The 17,501-nt window shown below is 59.7% G+C and overlaps 2 protein-coding genes across 9 annotated transcripts in view; one reads left to right on the top strand and one right to left on the bottom strand.

Annotated features, from left to right (window-relative positions):
* The window catches only part of ACTN4 (actinin alpha 4), a 74,623-nt gene extending 70,640 nt beyond the window's left edge, over positions 1-3,983 (top strand). For 2 of the 8 annotated variants that reach the window (XM_020870355.2, XM_020870356.2), the window contains exons 18-21: positions 361-507; positions 1,715-1,780; positions 2,389-2,547; positions 2,653-3,983. In XM_020870355.2, coding sequence (XP_020726014.2) covers positions 361-507; positions 1,715-1,780; positions 2,389-2,547; positions 2,653-2,811 — 531 coding nt within the window. In that variant the 3' untranslated portion in view covers positions 2,812-3,983. Of the gene's footprint in view, positions 1-360; positions 508-1,325; positions 1,407-1,714; positions 1,781-2,388 lie in introns of all 8 variants that reach the window. The other 6 variants (XM_020870354.2, XM_020870353.2, XM_070450918.1 and 3 more) reach the window with 4 other exon arrangements.
* Positions 3,882-16,764, bottom strand: CAPN12 (calpain 12). Its single transcript, XM_070450920.1, has 21 exons — positions 16,528-16,764; positions 15,145-15,214; positions 14,845-14,963; positions 14,525-14,658; positions 13,621-13,798; positions 12,524-12,598; positions 12,365-12,450; positions 12,211-12,285; positions 11,284-11,447; positions 10,971-11,200; positions 10,463-10,474; positions 10,060-10,268; positions 9,803-9,845; positions 9,616-9,675; positions 9,084-9,141; positions 8,649-8,719; positions 8,497-8,559; positions 7,567-7,645; positions 4,681-4,797; positions 4,518-4,576; positions 3,882-4,412 (listed from the first exon to the last, which is right to left on the bottom strand). The coding sequence occupies exons 1-21, from the start codon at positions 16,762-16,764 to the stop codon at positions 4,386-4,388; spliced, it is 2,166 nt and encodes a 721-aa protein (XP_070307021.1). The 3' UTR covers positions 3,882-4,385.
* Positions 16,765-17,501: the final 737 nt, after the last annotated feature.

Here is a 17,501-nt window from a genome sequence, read left to right as displayed (position 1 = left end):
AGCGTTGCCTGGAACATCTCTGCAGAGTTCCCATGAGGATCCTGGCATGGGTGTCAGGCCCCGGTCCTCTGCTGCCTCGTGACTGACTGGGTCTTACACCAGTGTGGCGTGAACCAGGGCCCTGGTGGGCGGGCAGAGGCAGGCATGGGCCTGTGTCCCTGTGTGCACGTGAGCACACGGGAGTGCCTGCACCTGGGCTGACACTGAAAGAGTTAGGTGAGCCTGACTCCAGGCCACACATGGCCCCCTGAGCTGACCACCCCCCCCCCCCCCCCCCCCCCCCCCCGAGCTGCAGCTACTGTTGTCCCAGTACCCCCGCCCGCTGGCCCAGCCCGCACTCACGCCCTGGTTCCTCCCCAGCACATCCGGGTGGGCTGGGAGCAGCTGCTCACCACCATCGCCCGCACCATCAACGAGGTCGAGAACCAGATCCTCACCCGCGATGCCAAGGGCATCAGCCAGGAGCAGATGCAGGAGTTCCGGGCGTCCTTCAACCACTTCGACAAGGTGAGCGGCTCCCTTGGCCCCGTCTTCCCTCCCTCCCCGCTGTCACCTCCCACCCTGCCCCCTCCGTCTTCACATCTGTCTGTCTGTTCACATCATGGTCCCTGAGTATCAGAGGCCACTCACGCGCTGGCGGGGACCCAGCTTCCCTCAGGAGGAGAAAGGGGAATCCCTGGTTCTGTCCCTGGGACTGTGCCTCCTCACCCACCTGCCAGGGCAACCCTGAACGGACAAGTGTCAGCACCCCCGGGGATCCGAGACAAACAGACAGACACACACACACGGACAAGTGTCAGCACCCAATCCAAGACACACACACACACACACACACACACTGTTCTTAAAAGTCAGACATGGCCTGGTAGCCCCAGAGGAGCCCTGCACACCAGTTTGCCCCAGGCCATCCCTGCTGGGCCTGAGGTGTCTGCCTGCCTTCCGTGGGAAGGATGTGCTCCAGGGGTTAGCGGGGCCCTGCATCCCACACAGGAGAGGGGCAGTCCCCTCTCTCCCACCCCAGATCCTGGGGGCCAGGAGAGCTCCCCCGTTCCCTCCCAGGAGTCCTGGGACTTGACTCCTGCATCTCTCAGCCCCTGCCCCGCCCTGGCCCAGAGGAGGCAGGGTGAGGCCTCTGAGCACCCTCCAGGCCCCCACCCCGGCCATCACCTTGTCCACGTCACCTCTAACTCTGTGTTTCCCTTCCCCCCGTGTGTCCCCCTTCCCCGCCCTCTGCATGTGACCCCGGCCCCCGGCCCCGCCTCTGCCGGCCTGGTCTCCACACCACCCGCCCCTCGTGCACACCTGCCCCCGGATGCCGCCGGCAGGACCACGGCGGGGCGCTGGGGCCGGAGGAGTTCAAGGCCTGCCTCATCAGCCTGGGCTACGACGTGGAGAACGACCGGCAGGTACGCGCCCCCGGGGCCCCAGCGGACCGTGGCATTAACTGCTCTTCTCTCTCTCTCTCTCCTTCTCTCTGTCTCCCTTCCCTCGGCCATCCCACCCCTCGCCATCGTGTACCATCTCACCGGCTCTCTTGCCGCCTCTTCCCCGCCCTGTGTCTCTCCTGACACCGGCCCCCTTACCTGGTCTCTCGGGGCCGCCTCTGTCCGCCCCGCTCCCCGCCTCTGTCCTGTCTCCCCGCTGTGCACATGGGGCGGCCCCTCTTGCCTACTCTGGGCCCGGCCTCCTCTGCTGTCCCTGGGTCCTGGAGCAGAAGCAGACAGGCAGCATGGACTCCGATGACTTCAGGGCTCTGCTTATCTCCACAGGATACAGCCTGGTATGCCGCCTCTGCCTCCCCTGCTGCTCGGCCTTTCCCCTCCCTGCTCCCCCCCAACCCTCCTCACCGCCTCCAGAGTCTCCGTGTCCTCGGGGACCCTCCTCCACCAGAGCAGCGCAGCCTGGCCTCCCCCCCGCCTGCTCCTCCTCCTCCCCCCTCCTTCTCCTCCTCCGCTGCCTCTGCTGGGTGGGGTCCCTCCGACGACACCCCCACCCCCCACCCCAAGCCTCCCACCTCCTGCCCTGGAAGTCTCCGGAGAGAGGAGGCCAGGCCTCCCGCGCTCCCCGCTTCTCTTTCTCTCTCTTTCTCTCTTTTCTTCCTCGCCCTCCAGAGCTAACTTGTGAGCCAGGGCTGAGGAGCAGTAGACCTGTTTGATCCTCACCCCAACTCCTCACTTCCCAGTGGGGATTGTGGGAGGGGCGGAGCGGAGGGTGCATGGGGCAGTGGGCCCCGGGGGAGCCGGGACCCTCGGAGGCCTGCCGACGCCGCCGGTCCCGTGTGCTGGGGCTGGGCCCTGCTCTCCCGGCCCCACGTTCCAGCCACTGGGCCAGGCCCAGGCTGCCTGCGCTGCTCAAGGGCCACCTGTCCCCTGCCCACCCCCTTCGCAGGGCGATGCTGAGTTCAACCGCATCATGAGCGTGGTGGACCCCAACCACAGCGGCCTCGTGACCTTCCAAGCCTTCATCGACTTCATGTCGAGGGAGACCACCGACACAGACACGGCCGACCAGGTCATCGCCTCCTTCAAAGTCCTGGCCGGGGACAAGGTGAGCCAGACACCCAGCAGGCAGGCACCCAGGGGCTGGGTGGGCCAGCGTACATGCCGGGGGCGGGTGGGGGGTGACCCAGATTCCCACCCTGCTGCCCCCCAGAACTTCATCACAGCCGAGGAGCTGCGGAGAGAGCTGCCACCCGACCAGGCGGAGTACTGCATCGCCCGCATGGCGCCCTACCAGGGCCCCGACGCCGTGCCGGGCGCCCTCGACTACAAGTCCTTCTCCACAGCCCTGTACGGAGAGAGCGACCTGTGAGGCCCCGCTCGGAGAGCCCCTGGCCAAATGCCCCACTCCTCACGGCCTCCCGGAGGGGCTGGGGGAGCCCTTCCACCCCGCCTCCCCACCGCGAGGGCCCCAGGCGCTCCTCTGACTCTGTATCTATGCAAAGCACTCTCTGTCGGTCTTGCTGGGGGGCGGGTGGGCAGGGAGGGGCTGGGGCAGGCTCTCTTCCTCTCTCTCTGGTCGCCGGCTGCAAGGCTCTCCCTCCCCCTGGATGGGGGCGGGAGGCTTACGGGGTCAGCGCTTCTGGTCTGGTAAATATATATGATGTGTTGTTTCGTTTTGGGTTTTTTTTTTTTTTAACTTTGTGGAGGGAACAGTGGATCCTCAGCAAAACAGGCCCCCTCCAAGCCCTAGAAACGGCACCCCCACCCCACCCCCCACCCCTTCTCCCCCGAGGTCCCTTCAAGGCCTCCAACATCCAGGCCAAAGCCCGACGTGCCTTGTCCAGGAACCGCCGAGCCTGCGAAGGGCCCTGCAGGGGGTGCCCAGGCCGCCCGGCAGGAAAGAGGACCTGCCTGCTCCGTCTCGCCTCCCCTCCAACTTGGCGTCACCAGGACGTGAGGGGCTTCAGTCCCCCTCTCTTCTGTGATAGGAGGGGGGCCAGGCAGACCAGCCTCCAGCCCTCACCCCCAGCCAACCCCCCACTTTGCTTTGTCTGGACCTGTGTATCTCTTCAAATTTTCTAAGGACCACCCCCCTTTCCCCGAAACTCCCCCCCACCCCCCCCCCCACACACAAATTCACAAAAAGGAAAAAACAAACAAAAAAAATCAACCTTTCAGAGAATTACTATTTACTTTATTAACTTACGGATTTATTATATAAATATATATTCACCTAGCAACATATCTTCGCCGCCTCTTGCTCTCATAATGAAGACATAGCTGATTGGCTCCCCTCCCCCAGCCCCTCACCGATTTCTCTGATGTCTGCCGTCGGGCATGGGTCTCTGGGGACCCTCCTGATGTGGAGGGTGGGCTGCTGGCCTAGCTGCCTGTTAGTGGATGGTTTTGCTCTCCCTTCCCTACCCACCCCCCCCACCCTTATTTTTTTGAGTTTATTCTTGATTTTGTTTTTTCTCGGTTTCTGGATAAACCTCCCTTCTGGGGACAGGATAATAAAACATGTAATATTTTTAAGAAGGATTCCTACAGCGTCCTCTGTTTTTCTATCCCTGTTCTGCACTTCTTCGGAGAGTGATGATGGAGCACCCCTTCCCAGAGTGAAGTGGGGGCTTGGGCGCGCCCCAGTCCCCATTCCCGTGAGTGTGTGAGCATAGGGGTGCCACTGGGGACCCACTCTGGGCCAGCCACTGTTCTCAGCATGTGACGTGGGCAAACTCTTGCAGCCTGCACAGGACAGGTGCGTGACCCTGCCCGAGGACAAAACAGAGGGGTGCGGGGACTTGCCCGGTGTCGCCTAAAATCAGCTCCGGGCAGGCTGGCTCCCAAGGCTGCGCTGGGAACCACGGCCCACTGTCAGAGCAGCTGCCCCTTCCCCGTGGTCCGGGCTGGGAGCAGGGAGAGGCACGGCTCCTGAGCCAAGATCTAGGAGAAGGTGGCCACCTGCATCCACTGGCAAGAGGAGACAGCAGGAGTGAGGCCAGGGGCAGCAGGAGTGAGGCCGGGGGCTCCCGGTACGCCCCCTCCCATCACCCGTGCCCTGCATTCCAGGCTTACCTGTCTGTGGGTCAGGCAGATGACCCCCTCACCCCCATCCAGGTGCTGGCTGCAGTGGCCTGTAGAAAGAGAGGGGTGAGGTGAGGTGAGGGCCCACCTCCCTGGTCCCACGGCCCCGGAGACCATTTCCCTCTGCCCCGCCGGCGCCAGGGAGGGCACTCACGGAAGACGCAGATAAGCTGGGCCATGCAGGACACGAAGCGCTCAAAGTCCACACGCAGGCGGCTGTCACGGTAGCGGCTCGTGAGGGCCTGGGTCAGCTGGTTGTTCAGGTGGAAGCCTGGGGGAGGCCACCTCTGAGGCCCAGCTGCCCTCTGCCTGCCTCCGGGTCAAACCACTCCCTCTGACTACCCAGGAAATGCAGGTCTGGCCCCACCTTTCCAGTCCAGGCTCTGCCTCATCCCAGCTGTGAGGCCCCAGGGCAACTCCCTTCACTTCCTTATCTGTCAAATGGGAACTAGGTCAGCCCTGACCCCGTGAGCATGTGAAGGTGTTAGATGTCGAGAGCCTAGGACAGTATCTGCCAGCACATTATTAACTATGTCAGTTGTTACCCCTTCAAACTCTGAGAATTTCTGCTAATAGACACTGGAGAATACCTCCATGCAGCAAAGCATTTTTGCCAGTCCCGTATGGAGTCAATATCTTGACTCTCCACATCAGGTGCCATTTCTAGTTTAGAAATCATCTCTGGGGTTCTTCCCTGGTGGGCCAGTGGTTAAGGCTTCTGCTCTCCCACTGCATGGGGCATGGGTTCAATCTCTGGTCCCTGGTCAGGGAACTAGGATCCCGCATGCCATGAGGCATGGCCAAAAATAAAGCAAAGAAGGGGTAACCGCCTGGTTACCCCTCCCCAGGGCCCACACTGTCCCTAGGCACCTGGTGGCCCACACAGGCTATGCCTCATCTCCTGCTCCCCTCACACACCCACCCTCACTTGACCTAGGGCTTTGTCTTGCTGCCTTCCACACTTGATGTTCCCTCCGCCCAGAACACCACGTCCTACTCTGGTACACACCTCCTCCAGGAAGTCCTCTCAGATACTCAGCCCCACCCCCACAAGCAGCATCAAGCTCCCCCTCTGGGCTCCCACAGCTCCCTGCGCCTCCGCATCCCTGCCCTGAGCATCCACCTTGCCAGGCTGTCACTGTCATTAGTGGCTCTGGGACCAAGCGGGAGAGGTCTGGGAAAGGCACCTGGTCACCACAGAATCCCCAGCATCACCCAGCACAGGGCCGGGAGCAGGGCGGGGTTCGGGGGTGTTCCTGGAGCAGTGGACAGGATAAACTCAGAACAGGTTCTGCCAGGCCCCCCCAGCGCAGAGCTGCCAGGGTCTTGCGGCCGTGGCTTCCTGCTGGCAGCTCCCTGGCATTCCCTCCACTACACGCAGCCTTCCGCTTGCCTACCAGCTCCAGCCTCACACACACCCTGATCCTAGACTTGGCTCTCCCTCCTCCCGCTGGTAAGTACTAAAGAGCTGTCCTCCCAAGGCTCTCCTGTCTTGCCCCACCAATCTCTGTGACCACCTCTCCCTCCCCACTGGGATCCAGCCATACCATCCCCCCAATCCCCTCCTCAGTCCTCCTCTCCATCACTGAGCCCCGTCGTTCACTCCTCTCCCTTCACACCGGCCTCCGTAGCGCCTTTTCACTGCCTTTCCCTCTGTCTGGACGGCTCTTCCCCAGTGTCCCCGAGGCTCACTCCCTGTCCTTCAGATCTCTGTTCAACCATCACTTCAGTGAGGCCTTCCCTGTCCGCCCTGTCGCAACCCGCACCCTGCTCACTGCTTGTCCCAGCACCCTGGCCTGCTTCCTTTTCCCACCACAGAACTCCTCACCAGCGGACACTGCTTGTTGGTGTATCCGCACCAGCAGAATGTCATCCCTGCGAGAGCACTTTTCTCTGCCTAGACTGACACCAACCCCCTACCGAGGGATACTGAGTGAATAGCACAACCTTCCATCTTCCCCTTCTGTCTACCTGGGACTCTTTCTCAGGCTCACGTCTCCCCATCTTCTCTGACCCCGTCTCCCCCACTGTCTTCTTGTTGATCAGTCACTCAATTGTGTCTGACTCTTTGCAACCCCATTGACTGCAGCACGCCAGGCTTTCCTGTCCTTCACCATCTTCCGGAGCTTGCTCAAACTCATGTCCATCGAGTCGGTGATGCCATCCAACCATCTCATCCTCTGTTGTCCCCTTCTCCTCTTGCCTTCAATCTTTTCCAGCACAGGGTCTTTTCTAATGAGTTGGCTCTTGAGTTCCTTTCTTGTCTTGTATTTCCCTGGACCTTTGACCTCGCCCTTCTGCTTCTCAGACTCTGGGTCACATCCCCCCAGCCTCCCATCCCTCCACGTTGCATCCTTCCTTTTGCTATGGCCAATGAGCCTGAGGAAGGGGTGTGGGGTCTGGCAGTTCGGTGTCTGATCCCACCTCTCCTTCTGTGCAAGGCGGGGTGGGGGGCAAATCACCCTCGCACACCTTTTCTAATTGTGTGGCCCTGGAAAAGCGTGGGTCTCTGGCTCCGTGCTGTGGCTAGGGTTTCGTGCTCCCACACAAATAGAATGGGGTTGTTCTATGTCTCCTGCAAGAACTCAGGAAGGCTCCATTGTGAGCCTTCGTTTAGGTGACCTGGTTTGCGCGAATGGAAGCTAAGTTCCCAGCAAAAAGCCCTGTGGGCACCACTCCACAGGCTCCTTCCGGCCACGCTCTATATGAGCCATTTTACAGAGAGAAAAACAGAGGCTCCCGGAGGTGGACTCAAGAGCCCAGGGCCACCCAGGGAGTCCAGGACATCCTACTCTGAGGCCTTGTGGGCCAGGGCCTCTCAGACACCAGTTCCCTAGGCAACCCCCTTCCCCTCCGGGGAGGGCCCACTCCCACAGTGCCCTCCTCCCCCCACACAGAGGAGTCTCCCCCTCGAGCCTCTTTTAGGGTCACCCAGTTCCTGCACAAACTAAGGTGTGGGCTTTGTGGGTGCAGGGGAGGGGTGTGGCGGAGGTTGGGGAGCAGATCCATCCCCAGGAGCCCCCAGGACCTCTGTCCATACCCGCCGCATTCAGCGCCAGTCTCAGCTCATAGGAGTTCATGGTTCCAGAGGCGTCCTCGTCGAACTTATCGAATGTGGCCTGGGCAGGGAGGTCAGGGTCAGTCCTGCCCCCAGGTCCTGGAGCATCCTCAAGAAGGCTGAAAGGGGGCCTGGGTTCCCACCCACCTCCCTTTCTTCCTGGCTTTTCCATGCCAGCAGCTGAACCACTTTGGGCCTCTGTTGCCCACTCCGTAAAGTGGGAATAATAGTACCAGCGGTAATAGGGGGGTTGTGGGGACAGGGTGAGATTCTACCCACAAAGGGCTCAGTGAACAGTGGCTTGTCACTTGTAGTGTGGACAGGCCTGGGACTGTTTCCTCCTCACAGAGGTCCAGAGCAGAGGGAATGACGGCCTCCCAGCCATAGACCAACAAAGGCCCCCTCAGGTCACACAGCCAGCAAGGGGCTGAGCTGGGAGCTGGGGTTCCAACCCAGGATCAGAGTTTGCTCTTGATCCTTGAGCTATTTTAGTGCCCCCTAAAGGGACAAAGTGGCCCTAGGGGTAAAGAACCTGCCTGCCAATGTAGGAGACATAAGAGAGGAGGATTTGATCCCTAAATCTGGAAGATCCCCTGGAGGAGGGCATGGCAACCCACTCCAGTATTCTTGCCTGGAGAATCCCATGGACAGAGGAGCCTGGCGGGCTATTGTCCACAGGGTCGCAAAGACTCAGACATGACTGAAGCGACTTAGTACACACACGCAAAGTGGCAACAGAGAGGTGGGGGGGGCAGGGCAGGGACATTCCAGCCAGATGCCTCAAGGTTGGGTTAGTGCCAGCCAGTTCCCCCTTCTCCCCCGGGATCCCGCTCGCCCACAGGGCACCTAGGCCTATTAGTAAAGGTTCCTGTCCCTCCAGGAGGAGGTGCCCCGCCCAGTGCCCCACCTTACCTGCCACTCCAAGAGGTGGCCCCAGAGCTGCTGGAAGTGGTACAAGTCCAGGCTTCCCCCATGCTGGGGAGGGAGCATCTGGTTAAGGTCAATGTCTCCAGAAGGGGAGCCGAGGCCATTCCCCCTCCCCGGGCACTGCCCCCATCATATACCCCAAAACACTGCAGCAGCTGCTCACAGGTCCTGAGCCCGATTTCTCTGGGGGTCTGGGCATGGGCCCTGGCTACAGGGAAAACAAAAAGATAGCAGCACTTCCCACATCCTGGCCATCACAGTAAGTACTCGGGATTATTGTTATCCCCGAAAGTCCTGTGACTGATGGAAACTAGCAGAGCTGGGATTTGAACCCAGGCAAGGCGGTCTGGGTCAGTGCTTAGGGCAGCGACACTCCCTGCTTCTCCCATAGAGGAACGGAGGCTTGTGAGTGGCCATGGCCTTGGCCATGGGTCCCATCACAGGATCCACAGTTCCAGCCACAGGGGAGATGCTGGCAGGCTGAGGCCAGGGTTACCGCGGCTTTCTCCCAGCAGCATCATGGATAGACACACATGGGGGTTCTGGGGGTTCACTCTTGGTCCCCAACTCACCAGGTTCCAGGGCGATGCTTAACAAGACCTGGAGCTGAGGGGCGCCAAGTTCTTCCTCCTGGCGAGGACAGAGCTGGTTGTGAGGATGCACTCAGGCAGTCATTCAACAAACAGCCCGGGGAGGGGGACCCAGACAGCATGCTGGGAGGTGCTGGGACATGGCAGAGCCTGAGAGAGCCCCGGGCCTATCAGAGCTCCTGGTCCATGGAGGGAGGGAGACGTGTCCACAGAGAGGTCAGGGTTGCAGTGGGGAAGCCCTGGGCTGCTGGAACTCGCAGAGGCCAAGTGGCTGACCAGTTTGGGGAAAGAAAAGGCCTCGGCCTGGCAGGGGTCGTGAAGGGAGAGAAAGCAGTCCAGCAGGAGGGTACAGACTGAGCAAAGACCCTGTGGCAGGGAAGAGCTGTGAGTGTTTTGGCAAAAGAAGTTCATGATATTTAAGCACAGAGAGACTGAGAAACTAAAGCAAAATGAGATGTTTATCACGAGGGAGGGGAGAGGAGGGAACCCACTTAGCCCTGCCCCACCTCCTCACCTCTCCTGCCAGCTCCTGAAAAAGCTGCTGCAACTCCAGCTCCAGGGGAATGTAGGGGACCTGTGGGGTTGGGAGTAGTTTAGTTCTGGCCAAGAAGTTTCAGGTGACCCACCCCCCCCCACCTTCCCCCCTCTCGTCCAGCCCACGTACACACACCATAGCGCCCCTTCCCAGAGCCGCGCCTCACCATAAGGGCGTGCAGGTCGGCGCTGATCACGTCATCTACCTCCCTGCAAATTACAGGCGGGAGATGGGGAAGGGGGCTGCTCACCCCGCGGCTGAGGCTATGGAGCACTCGGGGTCTCAGCTGAGACTCAGGTGGGGTTTAGGTGGGATCCTGGGGGCCAGGTCTGACGCAGGAGGGGCTGGGGATCCCGGGGGCGGAGCTGGGGATCCCGGGGGCGGGGCTGGGATCCCGGGGGCGGGGCTGGGTGTCCAGCTCACATGGCAGTGTGGCGGCGCTCAGAGAACACGCGCAGCGTGAAGTCGGCCTCATCGCCCGCACGGGCGGCGCTGGGCACCACCAGGTAGTGGCCCGGTCGCAGGCGGCAGCGGCGGCTCACGTCGCGGCGGGCGCAGAATGGCGAGCGGTCGGCGCGTAGCAGGCCGGACAAGTGCGCGCGACTCCGCGGGGAGTCCCACAGGCCCAGTAGCTGGGGGGACAGGGCGGCGTGACCACCGTCCAAGTTCACCCCATCCGACCTCCGACCCACTGCACCTTCCACACCGCCCTGGACAAACCCACTGGTCACCGATCTCCCCAAGGGCGCCTCAGGCCCCCAGGTTGTAGGAGCCGCTGGGGCTGGTTCAGGGATGGATGGAATCTGGGGTCTTTTCTGACACCCACCTCCTCTGGGATCTGCAAGAAGGAAGAGTCACGGGAGTCAGGGCCCTGGGAGGCAGCCACCAGGCAGAGCCCTTCCCTGCTCCCTCCACATCCCTGCCTCTCTTTTCTTCCCACCCCACCCTCCTAAAGGCCCTGCCCCTTAGTCCCTGACCTAGCCCCTCCTGGCCACCATCTCCCATCTGTGCCCTCAAGTGCCTTCTCTGCTCCTGGGTCCACTCCCAAATCCTCAGCCTTGCCTCCAGCCCTGTCTCTGACTCCTTTCTGACCCCTCTTCCCTCTGCCCTCTGACCCCCAGTCTCTTTCTGCACCCTCCCTAGCCCTTCAGTCTCTCCTTGAATCTCTGGTGTCCACAGCTGTCTCCTGACCCTGACCTTTGGCCCCATCCACTATCCCCTCGACCTCCCCAGCCGCTCTCCGCCCCTCAGATCCCACCTTGGCCTCCTGTACCTCCATGCCTCTGTGTCTTCCCCTCGCCCCCCCACTGCCTCTGCTCAGCCCGGGGTCCCACCTGGAACACGTGGAAGCCCACGGTCAGGTATTTGAGGCCCTGGGCCCTCAGGCGCCGCTGGTTGCGCTGGATGAGTGACAGGAGAACAGTGCATTTGGGGGTGCGAGCACCCCGTGCTGGGCCCCGTGCCCCTGCTGCCCCCCAGCACCGAAAGGACCCATCCTCTTCCTCATCCTCTTCATCAGGCTCCAGCAGCGTCAGCCGGAACTGGGGGTTAGTCCAGAAGGTTTCTAGGTAAGGACAAAGAGACAGGATTACCCAGCCTGCCACAGCCCCACCCCCGCTTGCCTCTGGGACCCCCTTCAGGCCTCACCGGCACCAGGCTGGCTCCCACCAGAGTTGAAGCCGCGCACCCAGCGGCCTTGGAAAGTGTGGATGTGCCAGCCGCCTCCAGCCGGACTGGGGCCCAGCACCTCGGGGCTCAGCGAGCAGATCTGGACGGTGTCGAAGTGGCGGAAGAAGTCTAGCAGCTCCATCCTGGACGGTGGCTGGTGGTCAGACCCTGCCCGGGCCCTCACATCCCCAGGGCCCTAGTCTCCCAAATTATCCTGTGACCCCCTCAATCACAAAGCCCCCTGAACTCCTTAAATGTTGCCAGTTACACATCAGTCCCCCAAGTTAGACCCCTCCAGCTCCCCTAGTGCATGCTGTGCTAAGTCACTTCAGTGGTGTCTGACTCTTTGCGATCCTGTGGACTGCAGCCTGCCAGGCTCCTTTGTTCATGGGATTCTCCAGCAAGAATACAGGAGTGGGTTGCCATGCCCTCCACCAGCGGATCTTCCCAACCCAGGGATTGAATCCAGGTCTCTTATGTCTCCTGCATTGGTGGGTGGGTTTACCACTAGTGCCACGAGCTCCCCTAGATTTCTCCCCAGATATTGAGACTCTCAGACTCTCTATTACCAGCAAGTATCCTTCAGCCCCTCAGATTTGCCAAATTTCAAGAAATGCCCCCAATGTCACCAACTCTCCCTCAGTTGTGCTAAATATCACCCATCCCTCTTCAACCTGTTGAAGATCACTATGCTTCTCAATTCCCCTAATATTACTGCTAATTCTTCAGCTCCCCAAAATAGAACCCAGCTTCCCAAATTACCACGGATATGGTCAGTTTCTCTGCCACTTAGGACTTATCCCCATGAACTTCTCCCATGTTACTTCAAGTGGGACTTGCCCCCTCCCTGATCCCAGTAGCCTGGTACCCCTCGCCCAGGCAGACGTGGGACCCTGCCCCACTCACCAGAACTCGCCATCCTCCTTTTTCACCAGCAAGGCATCTCGCCACTCTGTAGGGAGCGCATCCCAGCGTGGGCAGCTGGAGAGACTGAGGTGTAAGGGGTGGGCGGGGGGGAGCCAAACCACCCACCCACCCACCCACCCCAGATCCATCCCACCTGTCGCTCCAGGCCCCATTCCACTCCACTCGGCCCCATGGGTTCCGCAGCCGCAGCAGCCGCACCTTGGTGAAGCCCAGTGACACCTAAGGGAGGCATGGTCAGTGGGGAGTTTGGTGCCCGGACACCCCTTGCCAGCCCACCCTGGGGATTCCTCACCTTGTGTGTGCCCGTGACTGAATATGCATGTCCCTTCACCAGCCCATCTTCTGTCCGGTACTCACCCCGATCACTCTGGGCAGAGGACAGGGGACAGTGAGCCACAGTAGGGGACAGGAAGGTGGCTGCTCCTCTCTGCACTGCCACCTCCTGTCACCAAGGCGGGAGTCACCTAGAGCACCTAACTGAATGGCCCTGGGCTCCAAGAGGGTCTGGGAGTTGGGGAGGGAAGGCAAGAGATGGGAGAGAGAGAGGCGGATAGAGATAAGAGACCAAAACAGATGAGAGAGACAGAGAAATGGCAACAAAGAAAGATAGGGAACAAAAGGAAAGAAAGATACAGAACAGAGAGGAAAAGAGGCAAAGAAATGCACAAGACAATCAATTACTGAGTAGAGGATTAAGTAAATGAATGAATGAATGAGTTAGACTGACTCAGTGTTTGAGTATGTGATTAGGTCACAAATGGACATGTGACCCAAACTGAGCCCATGAAAAGCGATCACTGAATTTTCATGGAACTTCTCAGAAAGAGACACGTGTTTTCACCCTCCTCCCACCTGAGTATGGGCTTCCTAGTTGGTGCAGTAGTAAAGAATCTGTCTGCCAATGCAGGAGACCCCAGAGACTCGGGTTAGACCCCTTAGTCATCCCCTGGAGTAGGAATTGGTAACCTGATCCAGTATTCTTGCCTGGAAAATTCCATGCACAGAGCTTGGCAAAGATTCAGATATGACTGGGCAACTGAGAACATACCACCTGAGTGGTAGGAGGAACCTGCCACTGTGGGGGTCACTTTTGTGCCTGAGAGAGAAAAGTTTGCAAGTGAATCTAACCCAGAAGCAGGAATTTAAAAAAAAGAAAGAAAGACATATTCACGACATCCACTAAGCACCTAGATCCAGCTGTGCCTGAAGCTTAACTTGTTCTGAGAGCAAATAGATGTCCTTTTGACTGGCTCGCGTTAGATTTGTGAGAGAGAATAAGCCAACAGTGAAAGCAGGGAGGAGGAGGACACGGGACACTGCCTCCTTTAGTCATTACTGTGCTCAGATCCTGGTTGGGGGGGTGTCTTCATGGGAGTCTGACTCTCTCACCAGGGCAGTGGCCCCCACGAGGGACTCCTTGGCCAGGGCATGGCGCAGGATGGAGAAGACGCCCAGAGGGTTTGGAGTGTCCTTCTTCAGGTAAAGCACCTCACCTACGCCCCCTGTGAAGTCCACAAAAGCCTCATTCATGTGGCCGCCTCGCATCACCTCATAGGAGCCGTGAAGCCTGTGGGAGCAGTCTAGGGTCAGGCATCTGAGGCATGATTATCTCGGGCAATCCCTGGGATGTGCGGGGTGGGGTGGGGCTTCTGGCTCAGGCTGTGAGGTTCTAGTCTGAGGTCCCAGGGGCTGTCCCCAAAATTGGCAGACTCTTGAAAAAGGCATATCCTAGAAGCCCTGGAAAGTCAGACCGGTGGCTCCTGGGGCCACCAGGACTGCGTGATTTGGGGCTCATAGGAGAGTTCTGTCAGAATTCTGGACTTCCTGGGGGCTGTGTCTGACATTTTGCATCTGTGGGAGATGTCTGCTTTGGGAGTGATCCCTGTGGGCCTTGTCAGGGATTTCAGAGCTGCAGAATGCAGAAAAGCAAAGACCTGAGGGTCCCAGGGATTACACCTGATATATTGGAGGTATCTTGGATTTCTCGATGGATCAGGAGAGACTGAGATTACAGGTTCTCCAGGGTGACACCGGGGCCTGACATGATATTTCAGGCTCCTTCGGAATTATGAGTGTTTAGTGGGTATCTAGGAATATTTTGTGTGAAATATGGATGGAGGGATGTGTTCATGATTTGGAAGTCATTAGGTGATGGTGTAACATGAGGGCCCTTGGTTTGAGATCTTTCGCAAGGAATCTTAAGGGATCCCAGAAGTCGGGGGCTCCAGGGCTCCAGGGCTGAGGGCTGCTGGCTAGGACTTGGGGTTGCTGCTGGGGGCATCAGGATCCTTACTTAGCATAGGCCTTTTCCAGGAGTGGAGCCCAGAACTCGTTCCGCTGATCGGAGCGCACGAACATCAGCTTCCCCTCACACACAGGCAGCCTGTCGTCCACCACGACGTCCACCCAGCGGCCAAACTGCCAGAGCTGATGGGGGGGACGGGCAGGGCCGGGGCTCAGCTTCCCTCCTCCAACCCTGCTGAGCCCCAGCCCCTGCCCCCCTGACCCTGCTGCACCAGTCTGGGAATTCCAGCCCCAAGGGGACAGCGTGAGCTATGAAATCCACGTCACCCTGAGGGAAAATGAGGCATGAACAGAGGAACCAAGCTTTACCTGGAAGTGGAAGACACCTGCATAGCCATGTTGGAAGCCCTGTCCCGGGGGGACTACTCGGGACAGGAGTCGGGGGTACAGAGTGAGGGAGGCAGCGGCCGCAAGAAACCAGCAGTTACCTGGGAGGAAAGGCTGGGATTAAGGGAGGGTGGAAAGAAGGCACGAGGAGGAGAGGCTGAGAGGGAGATGGAGGGCGGATGGGGGTGTGGGGTGGGGCGGGGGCGGCCGAGGCGGGGCGGCTGCAGGGTCCCGCTGAGACTTGCGGGATCTGGGGGCTCAACATGGGTTCAGAGGGCTCACCCAGTCTCCCCTGACACACGTCTGTTCGACTCATGTCCTCACAGATGAACTGGGGCTCAGTGCAAAACTCCTGCGGGTGATGAGGGATTCCAGGCCTCAGCCAGGAAGGGGAGGGAAGGAGAAGCCAGCAGGTGAGATGCCTGGGTCCCCTCCTGCCCTCCTAGCTCTGGAGTAATGAGCGCCTCCACCCCCGTGAGAGGCTTGTAAAGCCTGGGGCAGGCGTTTGGCTTCCCTGGGCCTCCCCTGACCCAGGATGGCTGACCGTGCTCTGAAGTTCCCACAGTGATAATTCCTTCCTCAGACCAGAGGCCCAGCTCCCAACCTCCTCCCTCAGATCAGGAACCCAGTTCACAACCTCCTCCTTCCTCAGACCAGGAACCCAGTTCCCAACTCCCTCCTTCCTCAGACCAGGGGCCCAGCTCACAACCTCCTCCTCCCTCAGACCCAGGAACCCAGTTCACAACCTCCTCCTTCCTCAGACCAGGAACCCAGTTCCCAACTCCCTCCTTCCTCAGACCAGGGGCCCAGCTTACAACCTCCTCCTCCCTCAGACCCAGGAACCCAGTTCACAACCTCCTCCTTCCTCAGACCAGGAACCCAGTTCCCAACTCCCTCCTTCCTCAGACCAGGGGCCCAGCTTACAACCTCCTCCTCCCTCAGACCAGGAACCCAGTTTCCAACCCCCTCCTTCCTCAGACCAGGGGCCCAGTTCCCAACCCCCTCCTTCCTCAGACCAGGGGCCCAGTTCCCAACCCCCTCCTTCCTCAGACCAGGGGCCCAGTTCCCAACCCCCTCCTTCCTCAGACCAGAGGCCCAGCTCCCAACCTCTTCCCTCAGACCAGGAACCCAGCTCACAACCTCCTCCCTCAGACCAGGAACCCAGCTCACAACCTCCTCCTTCCTCAGACCAGGAGCCCAGCTCCCAACCTCCTTCCTCAGACCAGGAGCCCAGCCCATAACCTCCTCCTCCTCCCTCAGGGATCAGGAGCCCAGTCCAAAACCTCCTTCCTTAGACCAGGAGCTCAGCCCCCAACCTCCTCCCTCAGACCAGGAGCCCAGCTCATAACCTCCTTCCTCAGACCAGGAACCCAGCTCACAACCTCCTTCTTCAGACCAGGAGCCCAGCTCACAACCTCCTCCCTCAGACCAGGTACCCAGCTCCCAAACCCCTCCTTCCTCAGACCAGGGGCCCAGCTCACAACCTCCTTCTCCCTCAGACCAGAGGCCCAGCTCCCAACCTCTTCCCTCAGACCAGGAGCCCAGCTCCAACCTCCTCCCTCAGACCAGAGGCACAGCTCCCAACCTCCTCCCTCAGACCAGAGGCCCAGCTCCCAACCTCCTCCTCCCTCAGACACAGGAGCCCAAACCCCATCCACACATTACATGGGGCCTCTTCCATTCCACCCCTTTGGCCTTCTCCGAGTGGGGCCCCAGCTGGTCGTAGCCAAGGGCATCAGGGCCAGCAGGGAAGTAGGGATCTCGGAACAGGATCCCCTCATCCAGGCAGGCTGCTCGGATTGCTTTGTAGTTCTGGCCCCGAAAGAGCTTTGGGCCCTTGGTTTCGGGCCCTGTCTCCTCGTTAACCAACTGGATGGTGACTCTCCTGCTGCCACACGCCATCCGGACACTGTGGGCTCACGGGCTGGCGGCGGGCCTTTTAACCTCCTGAGTCACAGGGGCGGGGCCTCCCCTCTATCTGAACCCAGATGGGGGTCTTTAAGCAGTGAGGAACCTTTCCTCATTAATACTAATTGAGGGTTTGGGGTTCCGGGGAGCAAGGACGCCTCTTCAGTGGTTTCCTCCTCAAGGCGTGGGCCCTTCAGTTGTGGCCAGGGTAGCAGCTTAATGGGCTTGGCCAGCAGTTGGTTTGGAAGGTGGGCAGAGCAGAGGGAGGACCAGATGCCATTGTGGGAGTGCCTAGAAGGAGGTCAGTGTAGAGGGTGCGTCTCTGCCAGCTTGTCCCTGCATACCTCCCTGTGTGGGATGGAGGAAGGCAGGTTTGGGGAGGGAGACAGCTTTACCTCTGTGTCTCTGTCTCTCCATCTGACAATTTCTCTCTCTACCTGCCATCGTATCTCTTTCTTCTATTTTGGCCTCCATGTCATCTCTCTTGGCTCACTTTGTCTTTTCTCCATTTTTTGTTTATCTGTATCTATGTCTCTAGATCTCCTGCTTCCTCCATCTCTCTCTCTTTACACCTCTTCCTGATTCCCCTTCTCTCTCTGTATCTGTCCATCTTGTGCATGCCCCACTGTCCATCCCTCGCCACTTTTCTCCCTGTCCTATTACTCCCCAGTCACCTAAAGGGGCTTTGAGCCCTCAGGACTCTTGTCTCTCCCCTCCTCTACAAGGCAGAC

This window comes from Odocoileus virginianus, chromosome 20 (assembly GCF_023699985.2).
Source record: "Odocoileus virginianus isolate 20LAN1187 ecotype Illinois chromosome 20, Ovbor_1.2, whole genome shotgun sequence".
Taxonomy (NCBI): Eukaryota; Metazoa; Chordata; class Mammalia; order Artiodactyla; family Cervidae; genus Odocoileus; species Odocoileus virginianus.
This window is presented reverse-complemented; position numbering and strand designations above follow the sequence as displayed.